Genomic DNA, 22,053 nt, shown 5'->3' on the forward strand with positions numbered 1-22,053 from the left:
ACATTTCTACGTACCTTCTGGAATGCATGGGACTAATCGGTTCCCAGCTGTTCGTTCTGAGATTAAATCTCTCGCCGGTCTGCATACACATCGTACCATCGCTGCCACCTATGCAGTACAGGTACCCATCCAGTGCAGCTACACCACAGCTGCTCCGCCTGGAAGTCATACTCGGAACAGCAGTCCAGCTGCCAACGCGGGGATCGAATCGTTCGACAGACGATTGATAATTACTAGAATCGAACCCGCCCAATGCATAGATACAGTTGTCCAGCACCGCAACCCGACAGTAGCGTCGTCTGGTGTTCATAGCCGGGCATGATGTCCAAACAGCGGTAAGAGGATCGTAACGTTCGACGCTCGCTAAACAGGACGCACCATCGTATCCGCCACAGACGTACAGCAGTCCGTCGAAGGCACAGGTTCCCAGACAGGATCGCTTTGTGCCCATTGGGGTTATGTTGCACCATTCGTTCCGAAGTGGATTGTAGCATTCCGCAGATGCCAGATCATTCTCACCATCGTATCTGGAAGAAGATTTTGTTCGGTGATAACTGAAGTATATTAAAACACTGATTAAAGGGTGTGTCACATCAAATTGCATCACGGAAAAAACGCTGTAGAAATTTAATTTTTAGGAATTATATCTTCAGCTTTCGCTTATAATCAGATAAGAGTGTATAGATCACGTTGACCATGCTTCACTGTCAATTTTTCGTAAATTTGGAAAAATGTCGTCGAACGAAAAAGAGCGTCGTGAATTAATCCTGTGCACTCATTTCGAGAATCCGGAGTTGTCACATCGGGACATCGGTAAGATGCTGGGAATCGTCCAATCCACGGTCAGCAGAGTACTAAAACGATACTTCGAGAACCTAACCATCGACCGGAAAGTGAAGAACGGCAAAAATGGACGCTCCGTCAGTGAAAAAGATCACAAGCGCGTAGTTAAGCAGTTTAGACGTGATCCGAGAAGTTCGGTCCGGGATGTCGCCAATAAGCTGAATTTGTCAAGTTCATTCGTCCAGCGGACCAAGCAGCGGGAGGGTCTGCGTACATACAAGGTTCAGAAGGCTCCTAACCGCGACGAAAGGCAAAACATGGTGGGGAAGACGCGAGCCCGGAAGCTGTACACCGAAATGCTGACGAAGCCGCATTTCCTGGTAATGGACGACGAAACCTACGTCAAAGCGGACTTTCGTCAGCTGCCGGGCCTGTTGTTCTTCTCCGCAGAGGACAAATTCAGCGTTCCGGAGGAGATTCGCAAGCAGAAACTATCCAAGTTTGCCAAAAAGTACATGGTGTGGCAAGCGATCTGCTCTTACGGAAAGCGGAGCGCCTCCTTCGTGATGACCGGCACGGTAAACGGGCAGGTTTACCTTAAGGAGTGCCTACAGAAGCGTTTACTACCACTATTGAAGCAGTACGAGGGCCCGACCATCTTCTGGCCTGATCTCGCTTCGTGCCACTATTCAAAGGACGTGTTGGAGTGATACGAAGCCAACGGGGTCACCTTCGTGCCAAAGGAAATGAACCCGCCCAACGCGCCGGAGCTTCGCCCAATAGAGAAATATTGGGCGATTATGAAGCAGGCCCTCCGGAAGAACCCAAAAGTTGTCAAATCGGAGGCGGACTTCAAGAGAAAATGGATTTCTGTTTAAAAAAACTACAACCTGACGTTGTACAGAACCTTATGGACGGGGTAAAGAGGAAGGTGCGAGCATACGGGCTTGGGCTCGAAGTATGAATAAAAAGAAAATGCCAAAAGTTGTTTAATAGTTTTTATTTTACTGTCTAAAATTTTCAAAAAGATCGGTCTACTGGGCGAATTTCTACAGCGTTTTTTCCGTGATGCAATTTGATGTGACACACCCTTTATCCGTGGAAGGCTAAAAAAAAACTTTTGTTTAAGTAGAACCGCGGTAACAGGACTATATGGGGGGTAAATGAAAATCGAACAATGAACACGTGGAAAAAAGAAAGATTTCGAATGCTTATAATGAGAACATTTCTTAATAGATCACAAAGATGATTGGATCAATTGATAGAAAATGTCTACGCATCTATCACAATGAATAATATTTTATTTTCCTTGAGATCAACAATTGAGTAATTGCGAAATTTCGAATGGTCCAATTTGTGCTCCTCAAATGATTCCGACTGAAATGAACAAACAGGGTAACAGCGGAACATGTTACAAACGAAACATTAAATCGTAAGCCCCTCCCCTTATGATTCTACCTCCAGTCAAATCAAATTAGAGATGGGCGAGCAAATTAGAGATGTGTGCACCCGTGGCCGAGTGGTTAGCGTCTCACATTATCATGCCGGGTGTTCGGGTTCGATTCCCGTTCTGGCCGGGGGGATTTTTCGTCAGAGAAATTTCCTTCGACTTGCACTGTGGTCACGCGTATTCTAGAGCTTGCCCCTCGGATTACATTCAAGGCGTGTTATTTGGCTTAAGAAATCTCAACTAAGTATTAATGAGTGACGCTAGTTAATGCATACGTTGAGACGGCAAAAGTTCCACAGGGAACGTTAACGCCATTCAAGAAGAAGAAGATGGGCGAGCGCTCACGAGCCGCTCATTTGAGTCGGTTCGTCAGAGAGAGCGTACGATCCACGGTTCTTTAAAAGAACTGCGGTTTATAAAAGAACCGTGTTTCTTTTAAGAGCCGATTTATTGGTAAAGAACCGTGGATCGTACGCTCGTTCTGACGAACCGTGGCCTGCAGCAGTGCGGGAGAAATATATGTTCCCCATGCTGATTTTAAGCGGTTTTATTCAGCTGTTTGTATGTTTGTAAATTTTGGCGGATTACATACTATCTCGAAACTCCATAAATATTGGTATCTAATGAAAGGACTCGGCTAGTAGAATACAATTATTTATGAAAAATGCAAATCCAAAATGGCCGCCACTCCAAAATGGCGAAATATGTATTTTTGACGTAGAACTACGTCTTTCAGGAAGGGTGTCAAATCAGAAAACAGGTCACGTTTTTGTGAAATAAAGTTCACGTTGACAACAGTGAACAAATTCTGATTCTTTGCATACCAATGGAATCGGAAATTCTCTAAGATTCGTTTGATATACTATACAGAACAATCCACTAATGCCTAAACAGTTTAAATTAATGAAAACTGAAAGCATTTTCATTTTCCCATTTGCCGTTCTGCCGATTTGTGTGCATTCCCGAACAGAGCTGTCAATAACGAGCAACTGATACATTCGTTTCTGGCCGTTTTCAACATATTTGGTTTAAAAAGCCATCCGCGATTTGAAGCCACACCACTTCTCGTTCGGTGGTCATCAAAGCAACATGGTTGCCGCAGAGCGTCGAGCGGGAAAGCATTGTTTTCTTGTCGGGTGAAGGAGGTGTATGGAATAGAGTTCCTTTCTCCAAGGGCCCTTCTTAGGGCTAGCGGCGGAAACCAAAAAAAGAATAGAATGAAAACACAGATGCGAGTGAGCTAGCATAACACAACGGGCGGATATCATTCATGCCTAATGCTGATTTCACACACATAAACACACAGCTCGATACAAGGAGAGGAAGCTCTCTGTATCGAGGTGCGCTACGGCAAAGAAGAGCAGCATACGAGAGTTTATTGTGCTAGTGCGGATATGGAAGAGAATCCAGAATTTTGGAATATAGATATACACTGTATTTATTTAGATAAACGTATATTTCATGAAAATATGCTTTCAAATTACAGCAGGGTAACCTTACTGTTGCATGTTGTGGGGTTCGATCACATCTCAAGGGTTCATAGTTTGTGATCGATATCTGAGTGGGAAGGAGAAAGTCTGATGCGAGTTGCACCAAATAAACGAGAAGTGCTGATAGCTTTCGACTCTACTCGAGTCTTTCGAGTCTACTGAAGTAATGAAACATTAAATAGCTAAAAGATATTAAAAAAAATTCGATGCATTTTAAAATAATATACAAGTGGATTGAACAATATAATTCTGTAGTTCTACGTCGAAAACTGCGGTCGTGTCCTAGATACAACCCATTACATTTTTTTCAAAACCTCATCAATATGGGTATCAAATGAAAGGAATTGACTAGTAGAGCACAGTTATCTATGTAAAATGTAAATCCAAGATGGCGGCCGTTACTATGCCAGACTACAAATTTTGTCAAAACCCCATCAATATGGGTATCAAATTAAAGGGCTTGACTATTAGAATACAGTTATTCATGAAAAATGCAAATCTAAAATGGTCGCCACTCCAAAATGGCAAAATATGTATTTTTTCAAAACCCCATCAATATGGGTATCAAATGAAAGGACTTGACTAGTAGAGCACAGTTATTTATAATAAATCCAACTCCAAGATGACCAATTAATTTTTTCATGCAACTCCCGCATATGGGTATCGAATGAAATGATTTGACAGTTAAATCATACAGTTAATTATGAAAACATTCCATTCGAAACATTTTAAAAATGTTTTGGATATAAAACGGGAGAAAAATGTGTCGTTATCGAAAACTTCTATGCTTTTCCGACTGATAATTCGACATGATCTACAGCTCTGTAATGAGTGATTTCGGAGCTGGTAAAGCGATTTCAGAAGAATTAGTAGCCTAACCAATACTTCAAGCAGCAAGGTTTTGAGGATAACAGAGAGTACAACTATGCAGATCAGTCGTTGATAAGGACGCTAAAAATAACATCCATAGAATGCACACCTACGAAATTACCACAAATCGGTGGTGATGAAGCGCGGTCATCTGTATGGGAGGAGTTTGATGCATTAGTTGGCAATCTTCGATCCTCACATGATCCAAAAGCTATTGCAATATCTGTTGTAGATAAATATTTAGCGGAACCACATTTGCTGAGAATAAGCAACCCTTTGCTTCGGTGGAAGGAAAGAAAGCCTATCTCTTCGCGGCTCAATAATTTTAAAAAAATATCATTTATTCCGGCGACTTTAGTACCATGTGAGCGAGTTTTTCCGAAAGCTGGACAAGTTTGCAGTGAAAGATGTAGTAGACTTTCATCAGATAACATTGAAAAGATGATGTTTATATATAAAAAAAAAGTAAAGAAGATTATTGTGATGGAAATATATCAGAGAAAACCTTCAGAAAAATATTTTTTTTTACTCTGCACTGATTATTGTTTTAAACCTCATTTTTAGGTCCTCCATTCTTTACATATCCGAATAAACCAGTTCTCGAAAAGAGCTGTCGAGTCGCTCAAATGAGCCGGCTCTTTTCGTTGGGCGCACGGCTCTGAGCCGCTCACTGAAATAAACCGTTTTGCCCATCTCTGAATCAAATAAATTTGGCAGTTGCTTTCCGAAAACATCATTCATTTTCTAACCGCGAAGCAGAGCTCATACGCTAAGACCACCGTTTCAGCATAACCACGAATATTCAGTTTATTTGGAAGAGTGCATTGGCAGAAAAAGGATACAAATTTCGACATATGGAAGTTAGTTCCCGTGAATCTATTGGCGCTCTTCAGAGCAAAAAAACCTTTCATATAAGAGTTATTACAATACAATTCAATAGAACACTTCGACACCTCGATGCATTTTGAAGTGATATCCGAAATAATAAAAAAGTTTTCTGTTTTCTGTTTGCTTGGAGAGAGCTTGTGTGAATTTGGGAGTATTTTTGACTCTATTGATTATTGACGATCCGATTTCGATCGATCATGAAGTTTCTACGAATTTATGCCGAAAACAATGGTTAGAAATGGCGTCATTGGAGATGTAATTTTGCTAATAAGTATAGAAAAACTACTCGGATATTCGATCAGTTATTTCAGTTCACAGCCCTTGGTGTAGTCCTGCGTCTCTCCTGTTATGTCAACGACATTACCCATCCGTCTTTTTTGGTTTCGTTTCAGATTTCGTTAATTATGCAAAAACCGCTTTGTTCTTATTTTTTGATAACTTTCAGGGTTTTGCGAAAAAGGTAGACGAGCAACAAATTCCGGGTACACGGGCCGTATCTCTGGAGAAGTGTTTCTGATTAAGCTTGGTTGCATGAAACTCTACAATGTGTTGCAATGTTTTATACTATTTGTTCATAAAACAATTAAAGAATCACAGTAGCGTCGAGTGATGCTTTCGCGCCCTTGGTGCAAGAGTTGATTTACAACCTCTCCAAGGAAAGGAATCAATGCGTGTGGAAAGGAATCAATGCAAGGAAAGCAATCAATCCGAAATGTTACTTAAACGGCACAAAATTAAGTCTTTTTTGCATCAAATCATTATCGGGGATGAAAAAAGATTCACTACGACAACTCAAAACACAAAAGATCGAAGCCGAATATATACGGTGTCAACATAATGCTCTGAATTTGGTGGGATTAAAAGGATGTGATACACTATGAGCTGTTAAAACCTGGTCCAACGATCAATAGAGATTTCTACAGGCAATAATTCATCTGTTTTATGCGAGCTATTGCCGAAAAACGTCCAGATTATGCGACTAGAAACGAGTCGATAATATTTCATCATGACTACGTTCGGCATCATGTTGCTGTTCTAGCTAAAAACTATTTGGAAAATAGCGGATGAGAAATTCTGGTTCATCTGTCTTATAGCCCAGACCATGAGTCGAATACCATTTATTTCGATCGCTTTCGGTGGAATACGCTTTCCTTTAGAACAGGGTAACGAAAATGGGCTGGATTCATTTATTCGCGACGGAATCCATAAACTGCCAGATATATGGGGAAAAATAGTGACTAGCAATGACCTATACTTTGAATAATGTAAAAATTAATTTTAAAGGGTGTGTCACATCAAATTGCATCACGGAAAAAACGCTGTAGAAATTCGCCCAGTAGACCGATCCTTTTGAAAATTTTAGACAGTAAAATAAAAACTATTAAACATCTTTTGGCATTTTCCATTTTTCATACTTTGAGCCCAAGCCCGTATGCTCGTACCTTCTTCTTTACCCCGTCCATAAGGTTCTGTACAACGTCAGGTTGTAGTTTTTTTTGAACAGAAATCCATTTTCTCTTGAAGTCCGCCTCCGATTTGACAACTTTTGGGTTCTTCCGGAGGGCCTGCTTCATAATCGCCCAATATTTCTCTATTGGGCGAAGCTCCGGCGCGTTGGGCGGGTTCATTTCCTTTGGCACGAAGGTGACCCCGTTGGCTTCGTTCCACTCCAACACGTCCTTTGAATAGTGGCACGAAGCGAGATCCGGCCAGAAGATGGTCGGGCCCTCGTGCTGCTTCAATAGTGGTAGTAAGCGCTTCTGTAGGCACTCCTTAAGGTAAAACTGCCCGTTTACCGTGCCGGTCATCACGAAGGGGGCGCTCCGCTTTCCGCAAGAGCAGATCGCTTGCCACACCATGTACTTTTTGGCAAACTTGGATAGTTTCTGCTTGCGAATCTCCTCCGGAACGCTGAATTTGTCCTCTGCGGAGAAGAACAACAGGCCCGGCAGCTGACGAAAGTCCGCTTTGACGTAGGTTTCGTCGTCCATTACCAGGAAATGCGGCTTCGTCAGCATTTCGGTGTACAGCTTCCGGGCTCGCGTCTTCCCCACCATGTTTTGCCTTTCGTCGCGGTTAGGAGCCTTCTGAACCTTGTATGTACGCAGGCCCTCCCGCTGCTTGGTCCGCTGGACGAATGAACTTGACAAATTCAGCTTATTGACGACATCCCGGACCGAACTTCTCGGATCACGTCTAAACTGCTTAACTACGCGTTTGTGATCTTTTTCACTGACGGAGCATCCATTTTTGCCGTTCTTCACCTTCCGGTCGATGGTTAAGTTCTCGAAGTATCGTTTTAGTACTCTGCTGACCGTGGATTGGACGATTCCCAGCATCTTACCGATATCCCGATGTGACAACTCCGGATTCTCGAAATGAGTGCACAGGATTAATTCACGACGCTCTTTTTCGTTCGACGACATTTTTCCAAATTTACGAAAAATTGACAGTGAAGCATGGCCAACGTGATCTATACACTCTTATCTGATTTTAAAGCGAAAGCTGAAGATATAATTCCTAAAAATTTAATTTCTACAGCGTTTTTTCCGTGATGCAATTTGATGTGACACACCCTTTATTATCAGAATAAATGTATTTTTCCAGCAAAAAAACGTAACAATTGATGTTACACGTCCAATAAACAAACAGGTGAAATTTTATTGTTTGTTCGTACATAAATGTTGTTGAAGATGAAAAGTCCGAAAATTGTGTTTCAAATGAAACAGCCTTACTTGGGCTGAGGAAAACGGATTGCCATTGGAAAGACAATTCCTGCTGCAAGTAAGTCGTAGAAATACTTTAGAAAGATTCATCAATCATTGATTCACAAACTGTTAACTTTCAATTTATGCTTTGTTGCATATTATGCCAATGAATGTATGGGAAAAAGTGACTTTCTAATTTTCGGAAGGGACTTCCTGTAAAATGTTGATTACTGAAGAAAAACACGCTATGAAAAATTTCAACTCAATCGGACTTTATTTACTAGTGTCACAAATACGTCAAAGTTTGAGTTTTTTTAAAACTGTAAAATCACCCAAGGGATATTATCAAAAATCAACTCTGAGGGGCTTAGATGACAAAAAAGAATCGAGATAACAGTTGATCTCGACGTTCATGCAATTTGAAAACATTTGGTATCGAACAATTCATTTCCAAAACTCCGATTTAATGTACTCCCCCTTTTAGGCGATTTTACGGTTTTCAAAAGACTCAAACTTTGACGTATTTGTGGCACTAGTAAATAAAGTCCTATTGAGCTGAAATTTTGTATAGTGTATTTTTTTGTGGGAATCAACATCTTTCAGGAAGTCCCATTCGTAAATTTGATATGACCGTTTTCGTTTGTATTCTAATGCACATCGTTACTCAATAATTTGTTTTTAAGCTGAAATAAATAATGATTTGCCAAACAAGTTTTACTCAATTTATTCTGCGATAATCGTAACATAGTAGGACATAGTAAACGCGGGGCGGTGCAATGCGATGCGAAGCGATTGATTGGTGCTCATCGCGTGCTATGACATAACGGGTGTTAAATAAAAAATGAGATTTTTTTCAATACCTTTCAGTAACTCAAATAAAGAGCGTAAAATTTTCTTTCCCCAAGAAAATTGCTCTTTGGGCTCCCTAGAAACAGTAGGCGTGTTTGGTTTTGCTAGTTTGAATTTAGTCAAAGCAAAGATGGCGTCGAAACAGCACGTGCTCCGCGAACGCATTGTACGGTTCTACGAAACGCATTTCCAGCAAGGAAAAAAGTTCACGGTGGCACATTTTAAGGAAGAAAATGTACCTGTCAGCACGGTATATCGTATCCTGGGTTCCCTGAACGTAGAGCGGAAGGTCGGAAGTGGTCGTCCGGTGACGATAATGACGAAGCAGAGGAAGACATCGTTAAAGAAGCTGTTTGACAACAAGGACGCAACCAGCTTGCGTGACGCCGGTCGGAAATATGGCTGCTCCTACGTATTGATCCATCGGACCCTCAAGATGGAAGGAATCGTCTGCAGGAAAAAGACGAGGTCGCCGGAGTACACGGAGGAGCAGATTGAGACGGTTAAATCACAGTGTCGGTGGATGACCAAAAAATACCGCGGGACGTCTTTCGTTCTGGACGACGAAAGCTATTTTCCGCTGTCCAAAACGCATATTCGAGGAAATGATAATTACTACTCCAGCGACAAGTCATCCACACCGCCTGAAGTGAAATACAAGTTCAAGCACAAGTTTGAAAAAAAGGTTATGTTGTACATCGCCGTTTCCGACCGGGGCATTTCAAAGCCTTGGTTTAAGCCGAGCGGTCTGGCAATCAACCAACAAATCTATCGAGAAGAGTGCCTCGATAAAATCCTGCTGCCGTTCCTGAACGAGCATCACGCGGATGGGAAGTACGTCTTCTGGTCGGACAAGGCGTCTTCCCATTACGCCAAGAAGACGCTGGCGTATCTTGAGGAGAAAAAGATACCGTTCGTGCCGAAAGATCGTAACCCAACAAACTTGCCCCAGTGCCGCCCAATAGAGGATTTCTTTGGCTCACTCAGTGCCCTAGTGTATAAAAACAATTGGAGGGTCAAGGACACCAAGGACGTAAGTGCCGTACAACGTTCATGTGAGACCATCGCGAATAAGTTGCGTCGAACAGCAGACCACGGCCCTTACTCAAACATTCACTGACATTGTTTTGAAGAAAATACATTATGTTATTGATAAAAAATACTGAAATCGATAAAAAAAATTTTTTTTTATGTTTGATTGAAAAAATTCATTTTTTATTTAACACCCGTTACTAATCGCTTTAAATCGCGCATTTTTTGATGTTTCATTTCACTCAATTGTACATGTAAACAACCCAGCATAAGGATGCCAGATCTGATAACATGTCTTCATTTTGCAAACAATTGAATTGTGAGATATTCAATTTAGTAATAAATTGTATGTATGCGATATTTTTCTCAAAAAAGCTTCAACCGTACATCTGAATTGAACAAATACAGCTAACGAAACATTTTTTTTAGTGGCATTCGATTACCTTTTCTCAAGTGTCTTATATTATTTTTTTATTCACTCAATCAACGATAATTTTTATTTTCATATGCATGTCAACGATATTGAAGATCTTTTTTTTCTGTAAACATGGTAAATGGAAAACTTTTAACGTAATATCGTGTTTTTTTAGAACTCGTTACAATAAATATAAAAAGGTCAAAAATGGTTTTTCATAATAGGCATTATGTTAATTAGAATATAGTTATATGATTCATCGAACAAAACAAAAATAATAATTTAATAAATCAATTTTTATTTTCGTTCGATGAGTTTGGTTGTGAAGCTATTTATGAAAATCGTCTGGCAACCATCATTTTCGTTCACTCGCGGCAAAACACTACACAAACAGTTTCGCCGCCTTGAAATCCGCATCGCATCGCGTTTACTATGGCTGATGTCACATTAGGCGGATTCCGCGAGTAAAACCGCAGCGGAGGATCTACAGTGTATTGTGAATTAGCCATGTCACACAGAGCGGGGCGGTTTTGGAAGCGAATTCATATCGAGAAAAAAAACCGTCGCGATATCCGCGGCGGCGAATCCACCTAATGTGACATTAACCTTTCAATCAGAAAAACGACGTGTCAAACGGGTGTCAAAAAGTAAATTCTTGGCTAAAACTATTTGCGGGATAACAGTAAATCTCGACGTTCCATGTAATTTTAGGACATTTGGTATAATTTTTTAAACCCCAATCTTATGTGCTTCTGTGACACTAGTAAATGAAGTCCGATTGGGCTGATATTTGCATAGGGTATGTTATCGTGCAAATCAACATTTTGCAGAAAGCCCCGTATGAAAAATCGAGATGAACATTTTCATTTGCACCCTAAACCATACGCGCTGCCTCGTATTCCGAAAAAACATCCCAGAGTTGATTTTTGACAAATAAAAAAAACGAGATGACAATAGATCTCGACTTTTCATGCAATTTGAAGATATTTGGCAATTTTTTTTTGAAAACCACGATTTTATTAATTTAAAAAAAGTCAAACTTAGATGTCCTTCGACACTAGTAAATAAAGTCCGAAATTTGGCATAGGGATTTTTTTCGCGAGGATCAACATTTTGCAGGAAGTCCTTTTCGAAAATTCGAAGGTCGCTTTTTCCATATGTCTACTCTAATGCACATGGATAACTCCACTCAAAAGTGAAATCTTGGAAGGGCCCGAAACTTTGAGATTGTTGAGAGAACAAGTAGAACTGTCGTCGTATTCATTACATTCACACATACCCTCCAACGACGTAGAGCAGCTTCCGGAGTGCGGTGACACCCGCTCGGGATCTCCTGGATGTCATCGGCGATATCGTCATCCACGCTTTGGTTTTCGGATTGTAGCACTCGCACTCGTTGTGGATCGCAAAAAGGCTGCCACCGCCGACGGCGAAAATGTACTGACGCATGCCCTCGGGGCGCCTCTCGAGCGTCCGCTGGCTAACCAGAGAGCTACGCTGCTCCGGAAGCAAATGGTACTTCATCGCTTCCAGCAGTAGCTCTTTGCAGTGGGGGTCCTCGCGAACCATGGGTTCCGTTTCGACGCAACTCATTAGGAAATCGCGACTAACCAGCGGGAGCCTCACGTGGGACATCAGTTCCGGGATGTTTTTCTTGCGCTCGTTCAGATCGTGCTTGATCCAGTTCAGGACGGCCATGAACACTTTCTCCTCGGAGCAGATGTTCAACTGGCTGTTTGAGATGAGATCCTGCACCTGTTAATAGGGAATCATGTTTGTTACTGAATAGTCTAAAACATTGGAATTATTTACATAGGCATCGAAAAATAATAGGGTAAAATACATAAAAGATTAATTCAATTTGCCGAACGGCAGTTTTATCGCTCCCCATCTTCCGTTGTGCGGAACGTGAAAGAAACTATGAGGGAAGAATCTAACCCACGGTCCGTTTTTTATGAACCCAATGGGATACAGTATTTTATGTTTTCACCGTGTGAGCTTTGATGTTTCATGGCATCAACTTTGTTGGAGGGATGGCGGGTTTTTATGTTTTTCAAAAAGCTCATGTGTTCTGGTGAGCAACCCGGTAAATAACATTACCCTCTGCTGGAAAATTGTGTTTGTGGTTTTCGGTGGAGTATATTTTCAGCATTGCTGTGATATGGAGAACAGCGGCAGCGGAAAAGTGGTTGTTTATTTACCTCGTTAAATCCTAGTAATAAAAACTCCTCGGTGCCGACAACTTGTTGAAAGTTCTGCAGAGCGTAACGGTGGGATCGTGAATGGAGCTCCTTGCACGAGTGGGCATCTGGAAGTAGAGTGTAACGGAGAACACAAATTGTGGGTATAAGTTAAAAATATTTGGAAAACTCAAGTCGGTGAATTTTTGCCTCCGTTGTCTATTTTGCTGCAGAATTTATTCCGATACAATTTTCAATTTGCGCTCCATTACAATCAGATATTTGTTTTTGAAATTTTAATTCAGATCAGATAATCACCGCTGATTCGCTTGATGCAGTGATTTTTGTGGCGAATGCAAAAGGTGGGATTTTTAATGCAAAAACCATACATTATGTATGAAGTTTGCTTGTGCCTTTTAATAGACGATGTTGAACAAACAAAAACAAATTGAAACATTTTTTTTCCTGTGTCCGGTGATTAATTAGTTGTTGCTCAATAATAAACATTCACATTTTCGTTCTGAGAACGGTTCCCGCTAGAATGAATTGATAAATTCCTCTATGCTGAATTCGGGATTCATTAAATTATTTATGGAAATCCTTATGTTGATTACTCAAAATGCATTAAAAATGGTTGAAAAATGTCCATTTGAGGGATGGTTTTCAGATCATTATTCTTGGGATGGAGATGTTTTGTTCAAATGGCACTACCGATCCTAGTGGCACTTCGATTCAACGAAATATTCTCACCTCGTAATAGGAATCAATTTCAAACAAGATAAGTGTGACGCCAGGCCCTTGGTCAATTTTCAGGTAAAATTTGAATTCCGATACTATAAGTGCGGACCGAATATACAGTGACTCAAATCCGTAATCGTACTACACCATGCAGAACTCTTTTCCCTACTTTGAAAGTCGAAAACAAGCTTTCGGAACATTCTATTTAGATAAAATTACAGTGTCATATGAGAGTTAAAAGGTTTGCTATCTGTTTTCAGAACAATGGTTTTCATTTCTCTAAAAATGGCGAATGTATGTGCTAATGTATGAAAATTGACTCAAACTCATAATCGTACGCTGGTTGAAATTTCTACTCGATTTCGAAGGCGGTTGGCCATTTTCCTGATTCCATTATTATTATGGTATCCCTTGTTCATTGCAACTATCTTTAGCTGTCTTTAGTTTTAAGGGGTGTGTCACATCAAATTGCATCACGGAAAAAACGCTGTAGAAATTTAATTTTTAGGAATTATATCTTCAGCTTTCGCTTATAATCAGATAAGAGTGTATAGATCACGTTGGCCATGCTTCACTGTCAACTTTTCGTAAATTTGGAAAAATGTCGTCGAACGAAAAAGACCGTCGTGAATTAATCCTGCGCACTCATTTCGAGAATCCGGAGTTGTCACATCGGGACATCGGTAAGATGCTGGGAATCGTCCAATCCACGGTCAGCAGAGTACTAAAACGATACTTCGAGAACCTAACCATCGACCGGAAGGTGAAGAACGGCAAAAATGGATGCTCCGTCAGTGAAAAAGATCACAAGCGCGTAGTTAAGCAGTTTAGACGTGATCCGAGAAGTTCGGTCCGGGATGTCGCCAATAAGCTGAATTTGTCAAGTTCATTCGTCCAGCGGACCAAGCAGCGGGAGGGCCTGCGTACATACAAGCTTCAGAAGGCTCCTAACCGCGACGAAAGGCAAAACATGGTGGGGAAGACGCGAGCCCGGAAGCTGTACACCGAAATGCTGACGAAGCCGCATTGCCTGGTAATGGACGACGAAACCTACGTCAAAGCGGACTTTCGTCAGCTGCCGGGCCTGTTGTTCTTCTCCGCAGAGGACAAATTCAGCGTTCCGGAGGAGATTCGCAAGCAGAAACTATCCAAGTTTGCCAAAAAGTACATGGTGTGGCAAGCGATCTGCTCTTACGGAAAGCGGAGCGCCCCCTTCGTGATGACCGGCACGGTAAACGGGCAGGTTTACCTTAAGGAGTGCTACAGAAGCGTTTACTACCACTATTGAAGCAGTACGAGGGCCCGACCATCTTCTGGCCGGATCTCGCTTCGTGCCACTATTCAAAGGACGTGTTGGAGTGATACGAAGCCAACGGGGTCACCTTCGTGCCAAAGGAAATGAACCCGCCCAACGCGCCGGAGCTTCCCTCAATAGAGAAATATTGGGCGATTATGAAGCAGGCCCTCCGGAAGAACCCAAAAGTTGTTAAATCGGAGGCGGACTTCAAGAGAAAATGGATTTCTGTTAAAAAAAAAACTACAACCTGACGTTGTACAGAACCTTATGGACGGGGTAAAGAGGAAGGTGCGAGCATACGGGCTTGGGCTCGAAGTATGAATAAAAAGAAAATGCCAAAAGTTGTTTAATAGTTTTTATTTTACTGTCTAAAATTTTCAAAAGGATCGGTCTACTGGGCGAATTTCTACAGCGTTTTTTCCGTGATGCAATTTGATGTGACACACCCTTTATTTACGAGTTTTTTGGTGTATTCAGAAGGTATATTTATCAATTTCTTCATTAAGTGGTTTTTAAAATCGTTATTTTTAGAAATTGAATGGTTTCGAAATTTCCTACACAGATAACCTCCTTAGTTTTTTAACTGGGATCGATGTCGGAAGATTGTGAAAGAATATCAATAACTTTTGAGTAATTGTAATGTAACCATGTGCGAACTTCATATGTCTTGAGCTCTGGGTCATTGCCTTGGCAAAACTTGAATCCACGATTCCATCTCATTTTGTTCACACTTTGCTACATGCTAAACCTTTAGGATGTTCAAGTAAACATTCTGATCCATTACACCATCGATAAAAACCAAATTGAGCAACCAAAAAGTTTGTAATGTGCCTAGGAAGGGCAGCTTGAATGTCCGAGCACAGAGGGACAAACCGTTTCTCAGCAAAAAAAGATCAGAAACTCCAATTTGATTATTCCAAACAACATGAACCACGTCAATGTCTTACTGGTAAGATGTTATTTTCATGGATGGGTCCTAATTTGATATTTTTGACCCCGATGGTTATCGTTTCGTATGTAGGAAGCTAACGATGAATTAAACGTAAAAAAAATCTCAAAGCAATTTTTAAACATTATGGTGGTGGAGGAATGATATGAGAGTGCATGTATGAGGAATTTGGTTTTCATCGATGGTGTATTGGGTCAGAATGTTTACTCGATCATCCTGAAGGAAAATATGTACGAAAGTGTCAACAAAATGGGATAGAATTGGGTATTCAAGTTTTGCCAATACAATAACCCAGAGCTCAAGACATATGAAGTTCGCACATGGTTACATTACAATTACTCAAAAGTTACTGATATTCCTCCACAATCTTCCGACATGAATCACAGTAAAAAACTTAGGAGGTTATCTGTGTAGGAAATTTAGAAACCATTAAATTTCTAAAAATAACGATTTTAAAAACCACTTAATGAAAAAATTTATAAATATACCTTCTGAATACACCAAAAAACTTGTAGATAAGACTAAAGAAAGATAGTTGCAATGAACAAGGGATACCTTAATAATGATGGAATCAGGAAATTGGCCAACCGCCTTCGAAATCGAGTAGAGATTTCAACCAGTGTACGATTATTAGTTTGAGTCAATTTTCATACATTAGCACATACATTCGCCATTTTTAGAGAAATGAAAACCATTATTCTGAAAACAGATAGCAAACCTTTTAACTCTCATATGACACTATAATTTTATCTAAATAGAATGTTCCGAAAGCTTGTTTTCGACTTTGAAAGAAAGGAAAAGAGATCTGCATGATGGAGAACGATTACGGATTTGAGTCACTGTATAGCAGACTAATCATTGGTAGTAGAATGAGAAAAAGCTATCATTTTATGTTCGGGCAGATTAAGTAAAAGAATACACATGAATTTTCGAAGGATAATTGTTTTTTTTATTATTGTTTTAATAGAATTACAACATCATTCAAATATTTGCCCTGTGACTCAATCTATTCTTGATCATTTTGATAATTATCGATTACTTTTTGAATGTTGATCGTCAACTGCGAAACCACGATCTTTTGACTACGAGAAAAAGTTCAGTGGCATCAAATTGAATGATCCTGACAATGCCGAATTCCAAAATCATTGCGTTCTCTTTTTGGAAAGCGCATATGAATTTCGTTTAGTTACAATCTCTATGGAATTTTTAATGAAAAAATCTTACATTGGAAGAGCTTTTCTTTTTTCAAATATAGCCGATCATATGTGTATCAATCATCAAATAGCTACTAAATGTAGCCAACTCCACTGAGCTATTCCATTTGTATTCAAAACCACTCTTTTATTTTTATTCCTGACTACAAAAGTCCAGGAAAACTAGCACACTGTTTAGCAGACGAAAGCACTGTAAAAAACCGGTATATGAGGCTCGGGTTTGTCTTTGTCTTTACGAGTTCCATTTACCAGACCTCTATCCCAGCTTCCCGCTTCTCATCGAACCCAACAATACCCGTGCATCCGATTGTAGCGAATGATCCGGCTGCAGACAACAAATCCATTATTCATTACAAGAATTGAAAGCCGCATGATTGCAATCAATTGTGCGGAAACGGATGGTGCAGGTTTTGTTGCAATTGTGTGAAACTGCTGTTTACAAAAATGAAAATGCTAAGTTGAATTCTAAATTACCAAAACTGAGAAGCAGCTTTTCTGTGTGTTATTGTTCCCTCAAAAAAAAAAAAAAAAAAACGGCGGAATTCACTGAAATATGAAACGCAACACAAAATTACATTCATATTTCATGGTTGGGTGTGTTTTACTATTCGACTTCTCTCCTTTATGGAATTCATTTCCCCCAGGATCAATTCGCTGTGAATGCGTTGATATGATGGGTTTGCTGAAACGGTCAATTACGATTTTTATTCATACCCAAGTAAAGGGTGTGTCACATCAAATTGCATCACGGAAAAAACGCTGTAGAAATTCGCCCAGTAGACAGATCCTTTTGAAAATTTTAGACAGTAAAATAAAAACTATTAAACAACTTTTGGCATTTTCTTTTTATTCATACTTTGAGCCCAAGCCCGTATGCTCGCACCTTCCTCTTTACCCCGTCCATAAGGTTCTGTACAACGTCAGGTTGTAGTTTTTTTTGAACAGAAATCCATTTTCTCTTGAAGTCCGCCTCCGATTTGACAACTTTTGGGTTCTTCCGGAGGGCCTGCTTCATAATCGCCCAATATTTCTCTATTGAGCGAAGCTCCGGCGCGTTGGGCGGGTTCATTTCTTTTGGCACGAAGGTGACCCCGTTGGCTTCGTATCACTCCAACACGTCCTTTGAATAGTGGCACGAAGCGAGATCCGGCCAGAAGATGGTCGGGCCCTCGTGCTGCTTCAATAGTGGTAGTAAACGCTTCTGTAGGCACTCCTTAAGGTAAACCTGCCCGTTTACCGTGCCGGTCATCACGAAGGGGGCGCTCCGCTTTCCGCAAGAGCAGATCGCTTGCCACACCATGTACTTTTTGGTAAACTTGGGTAGTACCATTTGTTAGATAACTATTGACTGTGTGAGTTGTACCGTTTTGTCTCACATTCCGAACAGTCTCAAATTTTTAAATGTAAATTTACTAAACATAAATGTTAAAAATAATTGAATAATGAAAAACCTGAATTCTTTGGGGTACAGGCCACATTTTAACATCATTAACAAGTATCGATACAACCTATAATTTATAATACCGAATACAGGTCGGACTCGATTATCCAGAGTGTTGATTTTCACTACGGATAATCGAATCCTCCGGATAATCGAATCATGAAAAAACGATTTTTTGTCTCGGTAAACGTAATATAATTATGGTTTGCACTTTTTCATTAAACTTTTATTATTTTTTTTATTTATAATTTATCAGGCTTTGTATGTTTATAACTTTGTAATTTTGTAGCGCTGCACCACATTAATGGAAATCTCCCCCTTCCTGTTGACCGATTAATCTGAAATTTGGAACACATCTTTATGAAATTTGGAACACATCTGGTGTCATTATAAAACTGCGTATTCCATGATCTTAAAAATCCAAGATGGCAGCCGCAACAAAATGGCGGATTATGTACACATTTTCTCAAAATCCCATCAATATGAGTTCTCCCAAAACCCCATCAATATGGGTATCGAATGAAAGGGCTTGACCAGTAGAACACAATTATTTATGGAAAATGGAAATCAAAGATGGCGACCACTACAAAATGGCGGATTACATATTTTCTCAGAACCCCATCAATATGTACGAGGGCGTTCCGATAAGTACTTAGCCTCATCGCCCGATGGTGCCAGTATCGCAAGAAAGATTACTTATCGTGTAGTACATTCTCGTGAACGGCTACTGTCAAAATTTCAGCCGAATCGGGCTCGTAGTTTTGTTTTGACCTTGTGTGGAAGCGGGTGCGTCCGCCGATTTTGGAAAAATGGAAAAAAATGGAAATTCCGTCGTCGCCACGGCCAAATTGGTCGAATTGCACTACGAACTGCTGCCTCATCCACCGTATTCTTCAGATTTGGCACCGTGCGACTTTTTTTTGTTTCTGAACTTGAAAAAGTCACTTGCCGGGCAAACGTTTGAGTCGAATGAGGAGGTCCTCGCCGCCACGGAGGCCTACTTTGTAGACCTCGAGAAAACGTATTTTTCAGATGGATTAAAAAAGTTGGAGCATCGCTGGGACAAGTGTATCGAGCTAAAAGGAGACTATGTTGAGAAATAAATCGTCACTTTTCCAAAATTTTTGTTTTTTTGCAGGCTAAGTACTTATCGGACTGCCCTCGTATATCAAATGAAAGGGATTGAGTAGTAGAACACAGTTCTTATGAAAAATGCAAATCCGAAATGGCACCATATATATATTTTTTTAATACCTGCTCGATAAAGTGCTCGACTAGTAGAACATAGCAGATCATGAAATGAGGGGTGCACCCGTGGCCGAGTGGTTAGCGTCTCACATTATCATGCCGGGTGTTCGGGTTCGATTCCCGTTCTGGCCGGGGGATTTTTTCGTCAAAGAAATTCCCTTCGACTTGCACTATATTCTAGAGCTTGCCCCTCGGAATACATTCAAGGCGTGTTATTTGGCTTAAGAAATCTCAACTTAGTATTAATAAATGACGCTAGTTAATGCATACGTTGAGACGGCTAAAGTTCCACAGGAAACGTTAACGCCATTCAAGAAGAAGATCTAAAAATCCAAATCCAAGATGGCAGTAGTCGCCAAATAACTAATTATTTTTTAAATGGTTTCATTCAGCTTGACTTGTTTGTATGTATGTTTATTTGTTTGTAGGGTTGTCCCACATTGATAGTAAATTGACCCCGTTCCGGCGTCCGAAATTACGGATTCGGATTACATTTCAAAACCGCTAAGCTAGACTTTTCCAACCATCTGCTTTGTTTTATTGAACAAATGCTTCAGTCCATCTTTTTCCCTCAGTTCGAAAGACAATTTTCTGACTTCTGTCATGGATTTCCCATAGAATCTCCTCTCTGGGCGAGGAGATGTGGATACTTACAATGTTTTCTGTATTTTCTTATTAATACTGCTTTCTTAAATTTGCGGAAGTGGTCCTGTGGCGAAAAATTGAAATTTTTGAGGTGCCGTAAGTTAATCAGAGTTAGCACTAGTTCCAGCCGCAAAATCCAATTCTACAAAATTCAACCGATGCAACGATGCCAGCCAAAACATGCAGCATCAGTTTCAGAAACACCCGCCAGTATCGGAGAAATCAATTACAAAACAATACAAACTGGCGCATTCCAAATTTACAGTATAAAAGCGGAGAGCAGCGATTCATCAGGGCAGTTATAATTATAAGTTCTAATTGTGCAGTAGTAAAAGTGAAGTAAATAAAATATATTTTTAAGATAAATGTATAGTGAATTATTTAACTCGTACGAGTGTTTTTCTTGGAATGTTGAAATTCAACACAGTGTTCCCGGGGATCCTCAATTAACAGTTTCTTCCATCTGCTGGTTCGTCTTTGACTTCCGGTTGCTCTTGCAAACGTAGTTAGTGGGCAACTGTTAAAAAGGAGGGGATAATCAAATTGTTTTCAAAACAACATGTACGTCTTGTACTTTGGTGGAGAGTCTGTCTTTTCCGACATGATTAGTATTTTTTAACATCAACATTTCTGGAGTAAAATCGAGAAATCATCATTTCTTCCAACGACAAATGACGGTAATAAGTGCCTATAGAACAGTAGAATGGATAATGATTGTCTCCAAATGGGCAATTAGTGAACCAGTTAATGGTCACAATAGCTATTATGTACATGATACAAATTTTTCTTTTATTTATGGTCATCCTTGAGTGGAATCACTCAAAAGGGCGATAACACGCGGGAACAAGGCAAAGACTGATGAACTCACCTGCAAAGCTTCGGATTCCCAAACAGTTGGAGGGGTGCAGTTGGCGCAAAAGAAATTTGCAACATGCTTCACGTACAGACTGAACCTGAAGCAAGCTGGATGCTGGTAGCAGGACCTGAAAGCAGGAACAGAACCATACCGAAACAAATCAGTTGTTTGATGGAACACAACGTGGGGGGTTTTGTGTATTGATCAGCGATACTCACCTGCACGTTTTCCTCGGTGATAGTGATTTCCCCACTATAGGCATAATCGATGAGTTGCTTCAGCGAAGATGGGTCGATGTCATGCAGGGTAACAACATCCCGATTTCGTTCCAACATGTCATCTATGTACGAAAGTTTGATAGAAAAGAAGCATCGGCATTTATTAGGTAAAACATGTTTGCAGATTTTCAATATAACGGGATGAAATTTTTTTCGCGCTTTTTAAGAGCTCATTCAATTTCTTCGCTCCTAAAAATGTAGAAAAAATGTCTTTTTGAAACCTACAGCCGGCCTTCCCCATAAATAACAACAATCACCAAGCGTCTCCTGGTTTGGTCCACCCTGTGTTTGTGGTTCCCACACCTAATCTACATACTTAATTGATACCTCACGGTCACAGAGATTGTACATTTCGGTCAATCATTCACACGCTGAACGCATTGTGAATTGTCGAACATGTAGGAAAATCTCCGACATATGGGGTGTAATTTGATTCCTTTCCATGCCCTGCCGTTCTGGTTCTAACACCGCCGGCAAGCGTCGAATGAGGACGAATGCGAATGGTCAGTCCTATTGCCCACTTGTAGCAAACGCACAACAATGTTTCCACCTGTGTGTTCAATTGGTTCGAGCATAGCTCGCGCTCTCGTTCCGATGCGTGTACTTACCGTTGAACATAGCATAGAAATAAGGCGAAACCGAAGCCAGAATGACCTTATGTGCATTTATGGTTTCACCCCCGACTTCCAGCGTTACGTCACAAAGCTTCAGGTTTTTTCGGT

The 22,053-nt window shown here is 40.5% G+C and overlaps 1 protein-coding gene across 5 annotated transcripts in view; it reads right to left on the bottom strand.

The window, feature by feature from the left end:
* Positions 1-22,053, bottom strand: part of LOC129777732 (kelch-like protein 17) — an 85,602-nt gene that overhangs the window by 7,324 nt on the left and 56,225 nt on the right. For all 5 annotated transcript variants that reach the window (XM_055784188.1, XM_055784186.1, XM_055784187.1 and 2 more), the window contains exons 4-9: positions 21,940-22,036; positions 21,272-21,393; positions 21,066-21,180; positions 12,687-12,793; positions 11,765-12,240; positions 15-527 (exon numbers count right to left, since the gene is read on the bottom strand). In XM_055784188.1, the coding sequence (XP_055640163.1) occupies positions 15-527; positions 11,765-12,240; positions 12,687-12,793; positions 21,066-21,180; positions 21,272-21,393; positions 21,940-22,036 (1,430 nt within the window). The remainder of the gene's footprint in view (positions 1-14; positions 528-11,764; positions 12,241-12,686; positions 12,794-21,065; positions 21,181-21,271; positions 21,394-21,939; positions 22,037-22,053) is intronic.

Source organism: Toxorhynchites rutilus, chromosome 3 (assembly GCF_029784135.1).
Source record: "Toxorhynchites rutilus septentrionalis strain SRP chromosome 3, ASM2978413v1, whole genome shotgun sequence".
Classification (NCBI taxonomy): domain Eukaryota; kingdom Metazoa; phylum Arthropoda; class Insecta; order Diptera; family Culicidae; genus Toxorhynchites; species Toxorhynchites rutilus.